This window comes from Xyrauchen texanus, chromosome 43, assembly GCF_025860055.1.
Source record: "Xyrauchen texanus isolate HMW12.3.18 chromosome 43, RBS_HiC_50CHRs, whole genome shotgun sequence".
NCBI classification, from domain to species: domain Eukaryota; kingdom Metazoa; phylum Chordata; class Actinopteri; order Cypriniformes; family Catostomidae; genus Xyrauchen; species Xyrauchen texanus.
In genome coordinates, this window is record NC_068318.1 from 9,851,570 (window position 1) to 9,873,478 (window position 21,909).

The following is a 21,909-nucleotide window of genomic DNA, read 5'->3' on the forward strand; positions in this document are numbered from 1 at the left end:
TTAATTTCACATGATGGTGTTTAGTGTTCGTGTGAGTGATGTTGAGCTCTGTCTCTACATGTTTATGGTCACTGCTCCTGGAAGAGCCACTATTGATGAACATGTCATCATGTGCCCTTCTGTAGTTACTACGGTGATTAACAAATACCTTATAAAGTAAAAAAAGCAGATTTTTAAATCACCACTTTAATTGTGTCATATTTACATAATTTAAATGTTTATGACATTTTTGTACTGTAAATTTAACACATGTCTTTTATTTTTTACAGTGCCAGCATGGTCATGTAAATTAACTGTAAAATTTACAGGTTGTTCTGTAAAGTTGTTTTTCATAATTATTCTGGCAACCAGTCCTTTTTTTTTGGTAAAAACAACAGAATTTAGTTTTTTAAATATTGACATTTATTATTACGTATTGTTATATTAGTGCACATTAAGGAAATTCCCTGACATTTCCAGGTTTTCCATGACCATGGGAACACTGTACAGTAAAACTGATGTGCCTTCAAAGTCTCAGTTTAATACTTTCATGCTGAAAATGTAATTAGTCTATGGGGTGTTTTAAAAATTTGACATGGCTGCGATTAGGCTATTTAAACTGATTTAGAGAGTGACACAGCCAGAATGTCCTAGTGGAGGGATTTTGGATTTCATTATGGCAATAAAAGTCCATTAGAATAAGAAAGATTTCAGATAAGACTGCCAGACCGTACACACTAGAGACACAAGGCATGTGAGTGTATGTGTGTGCGTTCACCTGTTTGTATTCTCCAATGATAGAGCCATTCTTCTTTATCTCCGACTCGGATTTGTCCAGTTCTCTCCGACACATCTCCTTCAGCTGAAAATAGGTATGAGGTATGATGAGGTATAATTGAGGTATGAGTTAAAGACTATTTCACTCTCTTCACACTACAGGAATTAATTCACAATCACAACAATCCTTTATTTAACTCAAGTGTCCCCTCCGGGAGACATCACTCCACTCTAAGGCCAACTTTGTCCACAGGCCGTATTGTCCCTCTAAGACCCGTCTCAGGAGGACCACAGCAATCAACTGAAACACACATCCATCGTACTGCAAGTCTGCCCTCTCAAGGGACCATTCCCTGATATCACTTGATCCAAAGTATAGACATAAATACACAATACTGTATATGGAAGTGAAGTCTTTATGGGGTTATTTGGAAATATACACTACCACTCAAAAGGACACACATGATTGAATTTATTGATCTAAAAGCTTATGCTTAAAATATGTATTGAAACCAAATGTAAATTATGTCTACAGAAGAATTTCTTTACAAGACAAAAAAAAAAATAGAACCAAAAATAGTCCAGCATTCATAGGAACTTTATTTGAATGCATCTCAGCATGCGCCTCATGAAGTTGTTTGAAAGAATGGCCAGAGTCTGCAGAGCTGTATACAGAGTGCTTTTTTTGTTCTTCACTCAGTACTAAAAAGTTTGAAACAGCTGAGTAACGACATACAGTTTGTGAACATTCAGACACCAGCCACACTGCTGGAGGAGACGTTTAGAGGAGCATTTAAATATGAGGATGCACAAGACTACATGTGAAACATCAACTAATATGACATTAATATGCGTTATCAATGACGTCATGCCTCATTCTATGAGTAGAAGTCACATGAGATCAGTAAAGAAGCTGTTTTACCTACTCAATGATGATTTTAAGTAATCTATGTTCAGTCGATAATGTGTCATTTGTAATGTTTACATTGGCATTCATGCAATACGAGCAGATTACACCGTTATTGTAAATTATGATTGTGCTGATACTGGTTTTGGAAAACATCTCAATGTGAACGATTGCACAGATGTACACTTTAGTCACAACATAATTCCCATAGTTCCATTTCTGTTATTCTATAGTTTTGATGACTTTACTATTATTCTAATGTGAAGAAAAAATTAGAATAAAGAATGAGTGTGACCCCAAACTTTGGAATGGCGGTGTATGTAAATGTGCACCAGCTCGCGAATAACTCGTGTGTTCATGTTGACTGAACTTAACTGACTGAACAGGAATAAGCTGTTGGCCTCAAAGTAGGTGGAGCTCCAGGTCACATCTACCGATTGACATGGACCAATGGCATTAAGAAGGTGTTTAGCATGCAGTAAGAAGTTTGCCCTGGTGAGCTGTTACCACCATGTAAACAAGCTCAAAATCACCTTTCTTTTGGACAGATTTTGTTCTAAATGTAGTCACAACCATTCGTTCATCGATTTCATATGAAGTATGTTGAGCCCTTAATCTAGACAAAGTGTGACTACCTTGAAGAAGCTAAAATATAATGCGTAATTCTCACACGTCCATCTGTGTTATTGTGTTTAGATACTTTTAGTCTTTATCTGTGTTTCATTATTTACACTTATATCAGAATTCAACTACTGTCAAGCTCAATAGTTTAATTCTGTTAAGGGAAAGAAATTGTGTGAAGTGAATACTGTCCTTGGCACAAAACACAATAAAACTGATTTCCATTCAGTAGTGGTGAAATATTTGTTATTTAAGGCCATTATTAGACATTTTTGCATTTACCGTGAAACATTTTGAAAGAGATAAGACATGCATTTTTAATATTTGTTTTCAATTATAAAGTTACTAAAAGTATACAAAGTACACAGTATGTGAAACGCGTGTTCATTTGGAGTCAGAAGTCACCATGGACATTTTTTGGAGAAAGTTGAAATTAGTTTTACACTGTTTTAAGTTTTCTATAATTTTTTTACAGTAATTATTATTAAGTCTAAGTTTTCAAACTTTGTCAATGTTATCATACAATTTTGTCTATTTTTTTATGTGGTTTGCTCTAACTGTGGAGTGGTTGCTGTTCATTTAATATGAATTATGTTTATTAAAATAATAACTAATATGAAAATGCAAAGGTTTTACATAACCTGTTTTAATGTCTTCATAATAAATGATGAGTTTGTCATTGACGGCTGTCATAAAACCTACAAAATTGACTCTAAAGATTCCAAAACATTTTCAGACATTATTTGGCAGAATTAGTACAAGAATAAGAACAAATCTTTTGTCAATTTTGTAGGTTTTATGACAGCTGTCAATGACAAACTCATAATTGTGGCTCTAATCTATGTCGATGACACTTATGCTCCTGGTACTTTGGGTAGCATTTCAGCATTTCTGATGCAGGAAAATATGATTTAGTTCAAGTTCAGCAATTATTTGATCGTTTTCACGACTAGAAAAACCGACAAAATGAGTATGTGTGTCCAAACTTTCAAGAGGTACTGTACGAGGGGTTTTGGTGATGGAGGAGAGGCCCGACCTGTGCAGACTCTTCCTCCAGTCGTCTCTTCTCATCTTCAGAGTCCACCAGTTTCTGTTTGGTGATGAGAAGCTCTTTATTGAGAGCGTCAGCTTTCTCTTCCGCCTGAATACAAAGGACACGCACACATACAGAGATTTAATAATAAAAAAGGTACAGGTTGGTATGATTGACAGTCTGTGCTGAAGCAGGACCGGCAAGAGGGAAAATATTTGAGGAATTTTTAAAATCGCTTTCCACAAATAAGATGCAAAAATATCTGGGCAAAAAATATGGGACTAAATATTTCGTTTTGGGCAATAAAATTAGGTTTTACTACTTTGAACATGTCAAAACTACACAGAAAATCAAACAATTCTGACAATGTTGTTGGATACAGTGTAGAAAGTCAAGACCTCTGAGGTGGAATGGTCCAAAAATCCCCATATTTGATGTGTTTAAAACAAGCTACTTTTCATGCCAAAGCGTACCGTATTTGTGGAAAGCGGAGATATCTGCGCAATAAACTTACATTGTCCAGGTCTTTCCGCAGCGCGATCTTACTGCTGACCAGCTCATGTGCCAGGTCATCGTTTTCCTGTTCCAGACGCATGTTAGCTTCCTGTAATCGCCGGTTCTCTCTCTATAGAGCAAACACAGAGTGTGTGTGAGTGTGACAGTCATTATATAATGGTTAACTGTGCTGAGAATAAGAGGAACGTTGGAGAAGAGTTGACCAGTTACAGGAAAACATGTCAGAAAACAATTAACACACAGACTGGACTTTCAATCCTCAGACTATTGTACAAAGAGAGAGTGTGCAGCAGTCATTAAACAGAGAGTGTGTGTTTTGCATCATAAATGTGCATGTTAATGACATACATACAGTAAACATACATAATGTTGTATGAAGAGCCTTCGTATTTAAGTGCCACTGATTTAAACATTGCAATATGTGGTCTTATTTAAATATGTGTGTGTTTCTGAAAAGCACATGTGCATATTCAGCGCAGGATTTAATTTATATGTAAATTAGGCTAGATAATTATATTACTAATGAACATTGCTGTCAGTATAGATCAACAGTGACAGCACTTGCTAAGTTATCTAGCTAGCCTGCAAAAATCTCTATGGTGATAGGCATGATTCCTGTTTTCTGGTGACAACTTCTCTGATTGGTTGATCTCTCTTTAGGATTGTGGGTAGTGTAGTACTTCATAAGAAATTTGCCACACTTAGAAACTAAACTGAAACTAGAAAACACATTATGAAAACTAATGACAATGTCACAAAAAGAATATAGGACACATTGAAAATAAAAAAAGATATTAAAATATGAATTATCCAAAACTATAATGAAGTTATTCTAAACTATTATAGTTTACACTGTGAAAGTGAATACACCCAAAGCAGGACTGACAGTTGCTAAATGATCATTTTAATTGATGAGTTGAACGGCATGCTCCTACTATCAGGAATCCATCAGTCCATCTTTTCATCATCTCTCTGAGCCCAGCGGAGACCTCGTCCCACATTACTGCTCATTAAACTCAAAAAGCACATTTGCTGATAGGAGGACGTGCGGAATGGAAATGGGAAAAATGTATTTGCGCTCAACGCAAATGGAGAAAACAAGCTCTGACTTGGGGGAGAACGAGATCTTTGCCTAGATTAAATGCATATGCCAATGGATCATGTAAATATTCATATGCACACGGTCATGAATGCAGATGCGTAAATCCCTGTAGAGATAAGCACACGCTTATACACACACAGATGTCTACCTCATATCTCTCGATTGGCGCCTCCTGTTGTTCTTGTTGCTCGCGAATGGTGTGATATTCCTTCTCATACTTCTTTAGCTTCTTCTGACTGATCTGTGATGTACAGAAACAAGAACACCAACAAATATACATGTGATGAGTCATGAGCTTCAGTAAATGTTCACATCAACCATCAAAATGGGGAACACAAGTGATCTCAGTGATTTGCACAGTGGCATGATTGATGGTGCTAGACGGGCTGGTTTGAGTATTTCTGTAACTGTTGATCTCCTGGGATTTTCACACACAACAGTCTCCAGAATTTACGCAGAATGGTGACAAAAACAAAAAACATTGAACGGCAGTTCTGTGGACGGAAATGCCTTGTTGATGAGAGAGGTCAACAGAGAATGGCCCGACTGGTTTGAACTGACAAAGTCTACAGTATCTCAGATAACTGCTCTGTACAATTGTGATTAGAAGAATATGATCTCTTCTGAGATGTGGGTTGGTGCTATTTTGGTGTAAAGAGGGAGACCTACACAATATTAGGCAGTGGTTTTAATGTTGTGGCTGATCGGTATATATATATATATATTAAAACCACTGCCTAATATTGTGTAGGTTTGCCTCTTTCCACCAAAATAGCACCAACCCGCATCTCAGAACAGCATTCTGCGATGATATTCTTCTCATCACAATTGTTAAATATCATCTATCTACATATATATATATATATATATATATATATATATATATATATATATATATATATATATATATATATATATATATATATATATAGATGATATTTAACCATTTCTCTTCATTGATAAGATTAATTGTGAAAGATAAGAGATAATTTCGCTAATATGTTATCTTTAAAACATTTTACTAACTATTTTTCTAACACAGTAAAATTGGGTCTATATGCATGGAAATATAAAGTTGCCTTTATTTTTTTGGAAGGGGGTCCATCCCAAGGGTATCAACTTATTTGGGGATTCTTGGCATCAAAAAGTTTGAAAACCCCTGGTCTATCCAACAATCTAAGCTGCTGTTGCTGCACTATTTGAATGAGAATCACTTTGTTGCATCATTGATTTCAAAATGACCCTCCTCTATATGCTATGTAAAATAGGAAAATGTTTTTGGTTGTTGATCCATCTCTTGTCCAAATGGGCAGGTTCTAGGCCAGAACAAGCTGAAAAGTGGACTAGACTTTATGCTAATAGTTAAAAGTCTGTCTATGTGAAACTAACCTGAATCACTCTGGAGATTTCACAACTTAAATCAAACCCGACAGACTAAATGAAGCGGAGATTCACAGTAGATCTGAAAGAATTCTCTCAACACAATACTGTGACTAACCACTTATCCATTTAACAAGATTTCTGTTCATGCAGTTCCTGCACTGTGAACACCCAAATAAACACCCAAATATATGTCACATTTATCAATCTGCAGCTCAATACAAGCCCGTTCTCATCAAATGTCCCAATTTCTGCGAGACTGAGAGCTTTTTGTGTTAATAGCACCAGCTATTCCTCACAGGAACCCTCTGGTCCCTCACACTTGCAGGAGCTGCAAATACATGCAGGTTTGTAAATGAGCTCTATTTAGCATATTGCACAGGCTTTGCAACACAGAACGGGGTCTGTTATATATTTATCCATAATGCTTCAACAGATGGAGCCATGTCGAGTTGAAATGAGATCCATACAGAAACCCTCAATGTCAAGATGAGTTCATCAATCAATGTGTTTTCAGCGACACCCGGGGGAACAATTAAGGGCAATAAATTGTTTATTAACAATTTGTGTGTGTTATACAGTGTTGTGGAAGCTACCTTGAAACTGTAGCTTCATCAGCTGCACAATAATCATAATATAAAGCTTCCTGGATATACTTCAACAAATATTCTTATTTATTCATTCATTATTATTATATATTGATATATTTTTATATACATTTGTCTGGCACATATTTGAAATAAATTCCAAAATTGAACAGATAAAAGTACTCTACAGATAAGAACACTTTAATTTCTATTATAGCTGGATAATGTATTGAATATTCATGTTATACTTGCAATGTTTATGCTGGTAATCTAAAATCAAGCAATCATAAATATCAAAATGTTTTTAAAAATTACTTTTTTTACTGTTACAGGAAAATCTACACTATTTTGAAAACAGCTGAGTCACGATACAAAAAATAGCAGTGTCTCTACTTTTAGACCCCATTTACACCTGGTATTAAAGGAATAGTTCACTCAAAAATGTAAATGTTCTCATCATTTATTCACCCTCATGCCATCCCAGATGTGTATGACTTTCTTTCTTCTGCTGAAAACAAATTAAGATTTTTAGAAGAATGTCTCAGCTCTGTAGGTCCATACAATTTAAGTGAATAGAGGCCAGAACTTTGAAGCTCCAAAAAACACATAAAGGCAGCATAAAAGTATTCCATTCATTTCCAGTGGTTCAATCCATATCCAGAAGCGATATGAAAGGTGTGAGAAACAGATACATTATTATGAGGTGCCCCTAGGGACATTATTCAGAATTACCATGCACATACACATATGAAACTAAATTCATTCACATACTATACTGAAATGCTCACACACACAAGTGAAAAGCTCTCACACACCCAACTGAAACGCGCTCACACACACAACTGAAACGCTCTCACACACACACACACAACTGAAACGCGCTCACACACACAACTGAAACGCTCTCACACACACACACAACTGAAACGCTCTCACACACACAACTGAAATGCTCTCACACACACAAGTGAAACGCGCTCTCACACACACAACTGAAATTATTACGCTCACACACACAAGTGAAAAGCTCTCACACACGCAACTGAAACGCTCTCACACACACAACTGAAATTATTACGCTCTCACACACACAAGTGAAAAGCTCTCACACACGCAACTGAAACGCTCTCACACACACAACTGAAACGCTCTCACACACACACACACAACTGAAACGCTCTCACACACACAACTGAAACGCTCTCACACACACAAGTGAAACGTGCTCTCACACACACAACTGAAATGCGCTCACACACACAACTGAAACGCGCTCTCACACACACAAGTGAAATGCGCTCACACACACAACTGAAATGTGCTCACACACACAACTGAAATGCGCTCTCACACACACAACTGAAATGCGCTCACACACACAACTGAAATCGCTCACACACAACTGAAATGCTCACACACACAACTGAAACGCTCACACACACAACTGAAGCGCTCACACACACAACTGAAATGCGCTCACACACACAACTGAAATGCACTCACACACACAACTGAAATGCGCTCACACACACAACTGAAATGCCAGCTCACACACAATTGAAGCGCTCACACACACAACTGAAATGCGCTCACACACAACTGAACGCTCTCACACACACAACTGAAATGCGCTCACACACACAACTGAAACGGCTCTCACACACACAAGTGAAATCGCTCACACGCAACTGAAGCGCTCACACACACAAGTGAAATGCGCTCACACGCAACTGAACGCTCTCACACGCACAAGTGAAATGCTCTCATACATACAACTAAAATGATTACACTCTCACACACACAGCTGAAAAGCATTTCAGTATGTTGTATGAAAGCATTTCAGTATGTTGTATGAAAGCATTTCAGTATGTTGTATGCAAGCATTTCAGTATGTTGTATGCAAGCATTTCAGTTGTGTGTGTGAGAGCATTTCAGTTGTGTGTGTGAGAGCGTTTCAGTTGTGTGTGTGAGAGCATTTCAGTTGTGTGTGTGAGAGCATTTCAGTGGAAACGGAAGCACATTTCAGTTGAAACGGAAGGTGGTTAAAGTACCCACTCCACTCCAGTTGGTGGCAGTAGTGTATGGCGTTTAATTTTGGACAAAACAGCGCAAGCGCAAAAACAGCGCGCAAGTGAATTTCAACAGTGTGAGCAGCATGACGCAGCTCGCACGTAAAATTTAAACCTGCAGAACTTGCAAATCACAAACTCGAGCACAAAAATATGATTGTGCACACAAATTAACAAGTCCCACACACGCGCGAGTTTTTTCTGCACGCGCGCAGAACTGTACACACGCGCGAGTTCTTTTCTGCACACGCACGAGTTCCATACAATGGGAAGCCAAACAAAGCAAAAGTGGGACGAGACAGCGGGGGTTTACAGAGCTCGCACCGCGCTGACATGTCATCTGCGCGGTTCAATGGTCCGAGCCGCGCGGCCAGTTCGTCAGCGCAGCGCGGACGTGTTTCCTAGCGACACCCAATGGGCAGCGCGGCGCGAACAATCCTCAACAGCGCTGCGCTGACCAATTTAAACAGCGCAGCGCAAACCTTACATGCAAATTAATGTACAATAAAGAAACCCCTCCTTCCTTACCAAAAATTGGTTCTCTGCTGAAATTTAGCAGTTTTTCCCTACAGAAGACAAAGAAGAAGAAAGACAACATGAAAATGCATACATTGCTTATGTTTAATAGTGTTAGTAAAGAGTAGTGTTGTGCGTCGATACCCTACTTTGAAGAACTGCACATATGTATAGAGGCTACGGAAAGAGCTGTACAAAGCAGAAACTTCAATGACTTTCAATATCGTAGTCGTCTTGAGGAGCACGCCAACCTTCTGCTAAGGTCATTCTAAAACATTAGATATATATATCACAACACTACTCTTTACTAACACTATTAAAGATAATAAACATAAGCAATGTATGCATTTTCATGTTGTCTTTCTTCTTCTTTGTCTTCTGTAGGGAAAAACTGCTAAATTTCAGCAGAGAACCAATTTTTGGTAAGGAAGGAGGGGTTTCTTTATTGTACATTAATTTGCATGTAAGGTTTGCGCTGCGCTGTTTAAATTGGTCAGCGCAGCGCTGTTGAGGATTGTTCGCGCCGGCTGCCCATTGGGTGTCGCTAGGAAACACGTCCGCGCTGCGCTGATCTAACTGGCCGCGCGGCTCGGACCATTGAACCGCGCGAGATGACATGTCAGCGCGTGCGAGCTCTGTAAACCCCCGCTGTCTCGTCCCACTTTTGCTTTGTTTGGCTTCCCATTGTATGGAACTCGTGCGTGTGCAGAAAAGAACTCGCGCGTGTGTACAGTTCTGCGCGCGTGCAGAAAAAACTCGCGCGTGTGTGGGACTTGTTAATTTGTGTGCACAATCATATTTTTGTGCTCGAGTTTGTGATTTGCAAGTTCTGCATGTTTAAATTTTACGTGCGAGCTGTGTCATGGTGCTCACACTGTTGAAATTCACTTGCGCGCTGTGTTTTTGCGCTTGCGCTGTTTTGTCCAAAATTAAACGCCATACACTACTGCCACCAACTGGAGTGGAGTGGGTACTTTAACCACCTTCCGTTTCAACTGAAATGTGCTTCGTTTCACTGAATGCTCTCACACACAACTGAAATGCTCTCACACACACAACTGAAATGCTCTCACACACACAACTGAAATGCTCTCACACACACAACTGAAATGCTTGCATACAACATACTGAAATGCTTTCATACAACATACTGAAATGCTTTTCAGCTGTGTGTGTGAGAGTGTAATCATTTTAGTTGTATGTATGAGAGCGCGTTTCAGTTGCGTGTGTGAGAGCGTTTCAGTTGTGTGTGTGAGCGCATTTCAGTTGTGTGTGTGAGCGCATTTCACTTGTGTGTGTGAGAGCGCGTTTCAGTTGTGTGTGTGAGCGCATTTCAGTTGTGTGTGTGAGCGCATTTCACTTGTGTGTGTGAGAGCGCGTTTCACTTGTGTGTGTGAGAGCATTTCAGTTGTGTGTGTGAGAGCGTTTCAGTTGTGTGTGTGTGTGAGAGCGTTTCAGTTGTGTGTGTGAGAGCGTTTCAGTTGTGTGTGTGAGAGCGTTTCAGTTGTGTGTGTGAGAGCATTTCAGTTGTGTGTGTGAGAGCGTTTCAGTTGTGTGTGTGTGTGAGAGCGTTTCAGTTGTGTGTGTGAGAGCGTTTCAGTTGTGTGTGTGTGTGAGAGCGTTTCAGTTGTGTGTGTGAGAGCGTTTCAGTTGCGTGTGTGAGAGCTTTTCACTTGTGTGTGTGAGAGCGTTTCAGTTGTGTGTGTGTGTGAGAGCGTTTCAGTTGCGTGTGTGAGCGCATTTCAGTTGTGTGTGTGAGAGCGCGTTTCACTTGTGTGTGTGAGAGCATTTCAGTTGTGTGTGTGAGAGCGTTTCAGTTGTGTGTGTGTGTGAGAGCGTTTCAGTTGTGTGTGTGAGAGCGTTTCAGTTGTGTGTGTGTGTGAGAGCGTTTCAGTTGTGTGTGTGAGAGCGTTTCAGTTGTGTGTGTGTGTGAGAGCGTTTCAGTTGTGTGTGTGAGAGCGTTTCAGTTGCGTGTGTGAGAGCTTTTCACTTGTGTGTGTGAGAGCGTTTCAGTTGTGTGTGTGTGTGAGAGCGTTTCAGTTGCGTGTGTGAGAGCTTTTCACTTGTGTGTGTGAGCGTAATAATTTCAGTTGTGTGTGTGAGAGCGTTTCAGTTGTGTGTGTGAGAGCATTTCAGTTGTGTGTGTGAGAGCGTTTCAGTTGTGTGTGTGTGTGAGAGCGTTTCAGTTGTGTGTGTGAGAGCGTTTCAGTTGCGTGTGTGAGAGCTTTTCACTTGTGTGTGTGAGAGCGTTTCAGTTGCGTGTGTGAGAGCTTTTCACTTGTGTGTGTGAGCGTAATAATTTCAGTTGTGTGTGTGAGAGCGTTTCAGTTGTGTGTGTGAGAGCGTTTCAGTTGTGTGTGTGTGTGAGAGCGTTTCAGTTGTGTGTGTGAGAGCGTTTCAGTTGCGTGTGTGAGAGCTTTTCACTTGTGTGTGTGAGCGTAATAATTTCAGTTGTGTGTGTGAGAGCGTTTCAGTTGTGTGTGTGAGAGCGTTTCAGTTGTGTGCGTGTGTGAGAGCGTTTCAGTTGTGTGTGTGAGAGCGTTTCAGTTGCGTGTGTGAGAGCTTTTCACTTGTGTGTGTGAGAGCGTTTCAGTTGCGTGTGTGAGAGCTTTTCAGTTGTGTGTGTGAGAGCGTTTCAGTTGTGTGTGTGAGAGCATTTCAGTTGTGTGTGTGAGAGCGTAATAATTTCAGTTGTGTGTGTGAGAGCGTTTCAGTTGCGTGTGAGAGCTTTTCACTTGTGTGTGTGAGCGTAATAATTTCAGTTGTGTGTGTGAGAGCGTTTCAGTTGGGTGTGTGAGAGCTTTTCACTTGTGTGTGTGAGAGCGTTTCAGTTGTGTGTGTGTGTGAGAGCGTAATAATTTCAGTTGTGTGTGTGAGAGCGTTTCAGTTGCGTGTGAGAGCTTTTCACTTGTGTGTGTGAGCGTAATAATTTCAGTTGTGTGTGTGTGTGAGAGCGTTTCACTTGTGTGTGTGAGAGCATTTCAGTTGTGTGTGTGAGAGCGTTTCAGTTGTGTGTGTGTGTGTGAGAGCGTTTCAGTTGTGTGTGTGAGCGCGTTTCAGTTGGGTGTGTGAGAGCTTTTCACTTGTGTGTGTGTGAGCATTTCAGTATAGTATGTGAATGAATTTAGTTTCATATGTGTATGTGCATGGTAATTCTGAATAATGTCCCTAGGGGCACCTCATACATTTTTAAGTATTTACTTTTTTTTACTTTAAACTCTGTTCCCTGCTCAGTAGGTGGCGATATGTACAAAGAATGTGAATCGCCAAAAACAAAAGAATAAAGAAATGAGAGTGGAGATTAATAATAAATATTTACTTAAATATTGAGTTTTATGCTGCCTTTATGTGACTTTTGGAGCTTCAGAGTTCTGGTCACCATTCACTTGCATTGTATGGACTTGCAGAACTGAAATATTCTACTAAAAGTCTTTGTTTGTGTTCAGCAGAAGAAAGTAAGTCATACACATCTGAGATGGCATACGGGTGAGTAAATGATGAGAGAGTTTTAATTTTTGTGTGAAATATCTCTTTAAGATAAGATTGGTGATCCGATCACATGTAGTCAGGCAAGACCCACTGCTGTATTCACCCATTCACTTAAACGCATCTCCTGTCACCACTTGTGTTTGGATGTTGAGGGGAGAGTCTCTGATTTCATGACGACATGCATCAATCACTACATCAGTGTGTTACTGCATGATACAGCAACGGTGCCCAGATAACCACAGAAAAAAAACAGTGTGCTGATTCTTCCAGATGTTCGTGCTTCTCATAATTTTCACTGCATGTTGACATCAGACACACTGAAAAAGATCTGTGAAGTTCTCATGCTTGTGTATGTTTTTTCCGAATTGTCCTATTGGATGGTTACTTCTTTTTAAAGCCGCTAGTAGCCGGCAAAGTTTAAACTCTTGTTGTAATGTAGCAGTTGATTGACAATCACACCTCAAATGTGATGTGGTCACATGTGTATTCGGCTACCTCCATATATGGTTTTTGTGATCCAGTCACAAAACGTTTTGCAGCCCGTTTCCGCCTGTATTCATCGCTGACCACTTGTGTTCGTTTCACCTGAAACGCATCTTAATACCAGGAGGAAACGGGATCTTAGTTAGGTCCTCCAACACGGGTGCTGCAGCATGTAAAAGCTCTTTTGATCGCGTCTGCTTTTAAACCCAAGGGGGTGGTGTCACTTAAACTGAGGAAGGGGCCATGGGTCTCTCCTACTGAAATAACACACAAAGGCACCTAAACACAGTAGTGAAAGTGAGCTTTCAGTGTTGTGATGGGAGCGCGTGAGTGTAGGATGGAGAGAAATAAAGGTTAGTTTGTATTTGGAAGGAAAGCGAGCAGGGCCAAAAGAGACTCAATCAGTCCTGTTTTGACTGCACTCAAGACTTGATATGGCAGCACGACACATAAAACACACACAGACAGTGCAGAGGCCAGCCATTCCAGAAAGTAAAGTGTGTAATGACAGGTACACTTTCAATGACAAACTCTCATGTATTCATCTCAGCTGCCCACGTTCACGTGCTGACAGAATGAGGCTGCTGGTCGAGATGGAATGATACTTCCTTCTATTCTCCTCCATCACTGAACAATTTGTGCTCTTTTACAACCTGATGTGCTCATTGGGTCAAACTAACAAGTTCAGATACCAAGGGTGTGAACAGTGACCTCACTGCATCATTTAAAAACCTGTACGTGTATGCTAAAGGGATAGTTGAACCAAAAATGGAAATTCTTAGAAAAAAAGATGCAATGAAAGTGAATGGTGTGCCGTGGCAGGTGAAGGTGTGGACATACATTCTATGAATGTGGGTTTGTTTTGTTCATCACATAGATCCATTTTTTACACACCAAGTACCATAGATCGATCACAGGAAGTACAACAACCTGAATTAAAATGCATCCACTTTGTTTTTTGTATGCATTAGGGAACTCATTATGTTACTCCAACAGTGTCCTCTGCTGGTCACGCCTGCATATTACATCAACACTCCATCAGGATCTCTTAGCAGTCACTTGACTATCATAAAGGACTTTAAATGCTGATAAATAGAGAATACAACCAAATTAAAATGAAAACTAACCACATTAACACTATGTAATTCATACAAATACTTTTGATAAAAATGGTTTTTGAACTGGATTTGCATTTTCAGATGAAAGATCAGTGCTTGCAAGGCAGCAAAATAAAGTTTTAGATACATAACGAGACAATCTGTGCAGTGGAAAGGAAATCTAAACAGACAGGCACAATACAGAATGCAAATATTGTGATGACATCACTGTTAGTTACATTTTAAAAGCTAATTATCACATAAATGCATGTCAAATGGAGATTTTCAAACTTCAATCGTACATTTTTAAGTTTGAATGGAATCTGTACTAGAGGTAGAAAATACTTCTGTTATCAGCAAAAATCTATGTCAATAGTTGCCGTTAAATTGGTTTCAATTATTATTATTCCTCCATGTTCCTCTGTAGCCAGCATTGGAGGATTCAACAGTAAGAGCAGCTTGGTTCTACAGTATAACAGCGGCCTCTAGAGGTGAAATAAAAACATTCACATGGGGATTTGCTTTATCTAAATCTTTCATCATTGACAATATTAATCCATATTTCTATCCTGACTTCAATGCAGATTTTGTAATTGTAACAGAGCTAAGTCTCTGTCATATCAAAATAAGAGTCCCTTGTGTGTTTTGAGTTAGTTTATAGTTAAAAGTCCCGCATTATGCACCAAATCTTAATTTTTCCTGGTTATTATTGGGATTTACAATATTGTTTAATTGGGGTTAAACAATAAACTGCATCTGGGATATAATTAATTATGGACTCTTGTAACATCTACGTCTGTGCCCGGCACAGTTAGGAAAAACTCAGAAACACAAGGGACGGAAACATCTTAAAGGAATAGTTCACCCAAAAATTTTAATTACCTCATCATTTACTCACCCTCATGCCATCCCAGATGTGTATGACTTTCTTTCTTCTGCTGAACACAAACAAAGATTTTTAGAAGAATATCTCAGCTCTGTAGGTCCATACAATGAAAGTGAATGGTGACCAGAACTTTTTAGCTCCAAAAATCACATTAAGGTAACATAAAAGTAATCCATATAACTGCAGTGGTTAAATCCATGTCTTCAGAAGAAATACAATAGGTGTGGGTGAGAAACAGACCAACATTTAAGTTATTTTTTAAACTCTAAATCTTCCCTTTCACTTTCACATCTGAAAGTTACAAGTTTTGCCCATTTAGTTTTACTTTCACATCTAAAAGTGAAAGTTAAGAGCAGATTTAGTGTAAAAAAAAAAAAGACTTAAATATTGTTCTGTTTCTCACATACCTATTATGTCAATCCTGAAGACATGGATTTAACCACTGGAATATTATTGATTACTTCTAAGTTTCCTTTACGTGATTTTTGGTCTGATCATAATTCACTTGCATTGTAAAATCATTCTAAAAAGCTGAATTTGTGTTCTGCAGAAGAAAGTCATACACATTTGGGATGGCATGAGGATGAGTAAATGATGAGAGAACTTTCATTTTGGGGTGAACTATTCCTTTAAAGGAAGTGTTCACCCAAAAATACACATTCGGTCATTCTGCCATGTGAATAACTTTCACATGGCTTATGCCACATAATGAAAGTGAATGACAACTACAGGCTGTCGTGCTCCAAAAAGAAAATAATAATAATAAAGAAATCAATATGACTCATGCACTATATTCCAAAGTCTTCTATAGCCATAACCATTTCACAATGTAAGAAACAGACCAAAAATTTAGTTTTGACTGGTTTGACATTGTTACATTTGGTCATGAGACACGCAAGAAATGTAAGCGCAGCGTAGTTCTAGCGGGAAGACTAGCAGCTGTACATCATCACACATTTGCCGGGTAATTCCTAGCCAACCGCATGTAAGTCATTGCTTTATAAGTCCGCTCACAATCTATCACATTGCTGTTTCAGTGTGCTAACACTGCAACCTCCACCACCCCACCACCACCAGTTGAGCCCCGTCCCGCACAGAGGTAGGCTCCTCGCCCCTGCCTCCTATCTCCGGCAGGATTTGACAGTACAGAGTATAACTCCCTCGGAGTTACACCAAAGAGAGACATTACTTTTCGGTTTTATATTCATCAAATAAATATCAAACTTCACTCAAGCCTGCGTGTCTTCCTGATAGAACTAATGAGTTGATCAATGATTTGATTTGAGAGTCACTTTTTACTGTCATACTGTAAATGGCAAAAAGCTGTGTGAAGACTTTTCACTTTTTTTCTTTTGTGTTCCATGAAAGAAAGAAAATCACTTGGGTTAGAAACCACATAAGGGTGAGTGAATAATGATTCTTAATGACAAATTAACCAGCCTGATTATGGACACAGAGCTTTGATTGGTTACCTTCATACTACATGCTAGCTCCATGAGCTTCTTGGCGTTCTCCTCTGAGCGATAGCGCTTGGGCACAGGCACTCGAAAGAACTTCAGCGCCCCTTCAAAATCAGTCTGTAACAGGTCATCTTTAGACGTCTGTGGAGATACAGAGAGCTTTAAGAAAGTTCTTAGGGCCAGACAGCACTGCTCCTTCAAGTCAAAGAGACGTGATCTTAGGTTAATGGTGCTAATTTTCAGTTGATAAAGTGTTTGGTTGGTACGCTGGAAAGACACTGCATCTCATCCTACGGTTAAATGATAGCAGTGCTTCACTAATTAACATATCTGATCACAGTGTAATGTACGTGCCAAATATCAAGAGTGCCAATAAAGTCAAACATCCTTTAAATAGCTGTAACCATGGCGATGAGGCACGGGTGGTTCGCAGGTTAATTTGGGGGAAATGGGAAATGGAAATGGAAACATTCATTATGTTTCCTTGGAGAAACCTCTGAGAAAAGATGAAAAGTGGCAGCCGGTCATTTACCTTCAGTAACGCAAGAGCCACATTGAAAATGACACTGATGCCCTGAAAGGAGAAAAAAATGGTCAGACTAAGAGAGAAATATCACTAATTTTGATTTGTCATCTAAATGAACAGGTAAACTGTCTGAAGACAGGGCTGGAAAAGATCATTTTAAGATAAGGCAGGTAAATATGTTAAATATAATCAACATTTATGATAATTAAACAAAAGTAATTTGTATGTTTAATATGTCAAATCTGTTACCTCACACAGCAGTAGGTCTATGATGTGAAAGACCATGTAGAGGGGGAATTTGGCTGTGAAGAGTGTGAGGAACCACTGGGAGGCGTACATGTGCGCTTCCAAACCCAGATTCAGGAAGTGTGTGTACAGGTCTGGAATGTATTCCTACAACACAGGGTACCATTAATAATAATAATAATAATAATAATAATAATAATATATATATATATATATATATATATATATATATATATATATATATATATATATATATATATATATATATATATATATATATATTATTTTTTTAATTACTTCAATAAAATAAATGTATTATATTACATATTTATACTATATGATAATATCATATTTATAATTATATTTATTAAAAAAATTTATTTTCGATTTAAATAATATTTATATGTTTTAAATATTGATAATACAGTATGTTTATATAATTTGATTTAATCAATTAATTAATTATATATATTTTTTAAATTAAATTAATATTCATTTATTTTATTTAAGTTTTATTTATACATAGGGCTGTACGATTTTATCGGTGCTATATCAGTATGAGCCGATAAATGTGAACTTTAACGTTAGTGGTTATCAGTCCGATAAGAAAATTTGGCCGATTTATCAAAGCCGATAAATGATGGCTTATCCAGGCACATGCTACTTGTCATGTGGGTTTTGATTGGTGCCTTCTGGCTTAGCTTTAGAAGATCAGACTGGATCTTAGTAAACACTACATTATATAGTATTTAATGCATTTTGTTTCTGTTGTGTTAAGAGTGAGTTTGAGACTTGTTTGTATTCCTTAGTTTTGTCTTTTCACAAGTGCAATGCACTATATTTACAAAAGTAGCTCACTCAACAAATTCATTTTAAACTGCAGGAGTCATGCGTTTTATAAATAAAAGTTGGCCGTTGGAACGTATCATTTCTTTATTTAACTGTTTCAAAGTAGGCTACATTTAGTTCATGATTTAAAAGCATTACAAGTTTCTTTCTGATGATGACTTATAGCAGCTGGTGCCAGCCAGACATCATTTCAGTCTATTATGATGGACTTCAGAGGATGAACTGATGCCAACTCCAACCATAAGACATGGTTCATATGCCACTGCCTGAATCTTGGATTTAGGACAGATCTCGCCAAAATGACCTGCTAGTTGAACTGCGATGCACCTCACTGATCTCTGCCTATCAAATAATGGCCACCAAATCCCTTCATCAGCCAACTAACAAAGGACAATTGCATCAGTGTGAACTTCTGCAGATAATCCAGGCTGAACTTCAAAGATATTAGTCATTAATCTTCCAGTTCATACAAAATCTTTGTATAAACACTGACCCTTAACACTTACTTAGTTTAATAGTTTTAAACCATGACTTTAACTATACATAAGTAATATTTACATTATATTCATGTTGTTTGTCTGGTTTCTCACAAGGTTATTTTTCTCCATTAACCAACATGGAGTTTTGCGTTGCTTTTGTGTTCCTTGCCATCTCTGCCTATCAATTAATTGCCAAATAATTCATCAGTGCATTCCTATTTATACATTTTATATATAACATTCTTTTTTTTTTATATATATATATATATATATAATTATTTATGTATAAAAATATTTTACTTTTGGATATTATTCATTTGTAGTCAAATTTAAATTTCTAACTATTTAACTTTGTGAAATTGTTGATTAATAAACCATAACAACCCCTCACTGACCTGCATGAGTCTCTCCAGCTGGAAGAACTTGCAGTGCAGATCTTCAAAGTTCTGCTTAAAGAGCTCCCTGAGACCGTATTCAAACATGATCTTCACCAGCACGCTGAACGCCTGCTCCTCTGGCATCTACACACGAAATAACACGACACACTTCACAAACAGACATGTCTGGATTTATATATACATCTCAACATCTAACAAGTGTCTGTGGAGGTTTGACAGTTGTGGCAGAGGGAAAGATTTACAGTGAAAATGTTACATGTCGGTCTGTTCCCCACAACACAGTGATAGCACACATATGTTTCTGAGATGTCTGTTAGTGTTTAATTTGAAAACCATTGCAGTCTTATTAACATCTCACAAATATCACATTCTAAATCATTAACATCTCAAAGACATCTGCTAAATGTCTTTTTGACATCAAATAACCTGTTTAAACCTAGTACTGTATTAATATGCGTTTCAGGTGATCCGATCACAATTGGTCAGCTTTAAATCAGGTGTAAATGGGGTGAAAATCGTTTTATGATAGGATCACAAAAAACACATACGGAGGTTGTCAAAAATGCACGTTACAACACTGCATTACAGGTATAACGCTAATCCATCTGGAATGCGTACCGGACAGCAGTGAAGCGCCATCCCTCATCTGTCAATCAACCGGTACGTTACAACAAGTGTTTAAACTTTGCCGGTTATGAGCGGCTTTAAAAAGACAAATAACCGTCTGATAGGAAAATCTGAAAAAGGCGAATAAATACACAAGCAAAAATGCAGATTACACAATTCATTCTATAAATAAAGATAAAGAAGGTAGATGGATAATAATAGAAGTAACTATCTTAAACTTGCGAATAACTTTAGTTAATATATATGCCCCTAATGAGGACAATGCAAGTTTTTTTTTAAAGGAATAAGTGATTGTCTTAACAGAATAAAAAATAATCATATTATAATAACCGGTGATTTTAATACTGTTTTAGACATGAGAAAAGATCGTCTTGGGTTAAATAAATGTAATAATCATCCGCATGCACTCAAAGAAATTCAAGAACTTACGGCATCGTTAGATCTTGTGGACATTTGGAGACTTAAAAACCCAGATACAATAAGGTATACATGGCGCAGAGGACGGCAAGCTAGTAGAATTGACTACTTTCTCATTTCCTTTTCATTGGTGCCTAAAACCGTAAAATGCTATATTTCTGATCGTTTAAGATCAGACCATGCTCTAGTTTGCGTGCAGATAAATAATTCACAATACTCTAAAGGGAGAGGTTATTGGAAATTCAATTTGTCACTTCTGTACGATGATGAGTTTATTACTACAATGAAAAAATTCAAAGATTTTTTTGAGAATAATGAAAATTCTTCAAATCCAAACAATATTTGGGAAGCTTTTAATTGCTCTTTCAGAGGACATACAATTAAAATGAGCTCATACAAACGAAAAATAAATTAAAAAAAAGAAAAGGAAATTATAGATGAAATAAATGAACTACATATAGCTATAGACAAAAAATATACAGTGGAAAATGAGCTTCGGATAAAAGGAAAACAAGAGGAACTGGAGAGCCTCTATTATGAACGTGTGAGTGGAATTATTGTTAATTCACAGGCGACTTGGATGAATAATGGGGAAAAATGTACAACCCTATTTTTAAAACTGAATCAAAGAAATCGGGCAAAAAAAAATATCATAAGTTTATATAAAAATAATGTTCTGGTAACAAACTCACAAGAAATATTACAGGAAGAAATAGAATATTTCAAAACTCTATACTCTAAAGAGGAAGAACTACAGCATCCAAGTAATGTGATTGAACACGTGACTGAACAGTTCTTCCCTTCAGACAACGTTCCTAAGCTCTCCGCTTCCCAAAAGTTAAGCTGTGAGGGGGAAATAACAGAGCAGGAGTTAGTGGAGGCTATCAATTCATTTTCACCAGGGAAATCGCCTGGGATTGATGGTATTCCAATTGAAATTTATAAGACTTTTTTTTTAGAAATAAAGAAACCTTTGTTGAACTCATTTAATTATTCATTTCAGAAAGGAACATTATCTAATTCCCAAAGAGAAGGAGTTATATCATTACTGTTAAAGCAAAATCCAGATGGTAAATTTAAAGATCCTATGTATTTAAGAAATTGGAGGCCTTTGACCTTGCTCTGTTGTGATACTAAAATTCTTTCCAAATGCATTGCATTAAGAATGAAAAAAGGAATTGATTGTATTATAGGGAATGAGCAAGTAGGGTTTATAAAAGGAAGATTTATTGGTGACAATTTGAGACAGATACTTGACACTGTAGATTTCTATAAAGATACTCAACAGCCAGGATTATTATTTATAGCGGATTTTGAAAAGGCCTTTGATAAAGTTAGATGGGAGTTTATTAAGAAATGTCTTCGTTATTTTAATTTTGGAGAGAATTTTATCAAATGGTTTGAAACGCTCTACAAACACACCATCAGTAGATTTATAAATAATGGGCATTTATCTACAGGATTT

At 37.8% G+C, this 21,909-nt stretch overlaps 1 protein-coding gene across 2 annotated transcripts in view; it reads right to left on the reverse strand.

Annotated features, from left to right (window-relative positions):
* The window catches only part of LOC127635635 (rab GTPase-activating protein 1-like), a 129,532-nt gene that overhangs the window by 10,993 nt on the left and 96,630 nt on the right, over positions 1-21,909 (reverse strand). For both annotated transcript variants that reach the window (XM_052115799.1, XM_052115798.1), the window contains 8 exons: positions 19,398-19,523; positions 17,678-17,821; positions 17,435-17,476; positions 16,915-17,043; positions 5,084-5,176; positions 3,832-3,942; positions 3,321-3,425; positions 758-841 (listed from right to left, as the gene is read on the reverse strand). In XM_052115799.1, coding sequence (XP_051971759.1) covers positions 758-841; positions 3,321-3,425; positions 3,832-3,942; positions 5,084-5,176; positions 16,915-17,043; positions 17,435-17,476; positions 17,678-17,821; positions 19,398-19,523 — 834 coding nt within the window. The remainder of the gene's footprint in view (positions 1-757; positions 842-3,320; positions 3,426-3,831; positions 3,943-5,083; positions 5,177-16,914; positions 17,044-17,434; positions 17,477-17,677; positions 17,822-19,397; positions 19,524-21,909) is intronic.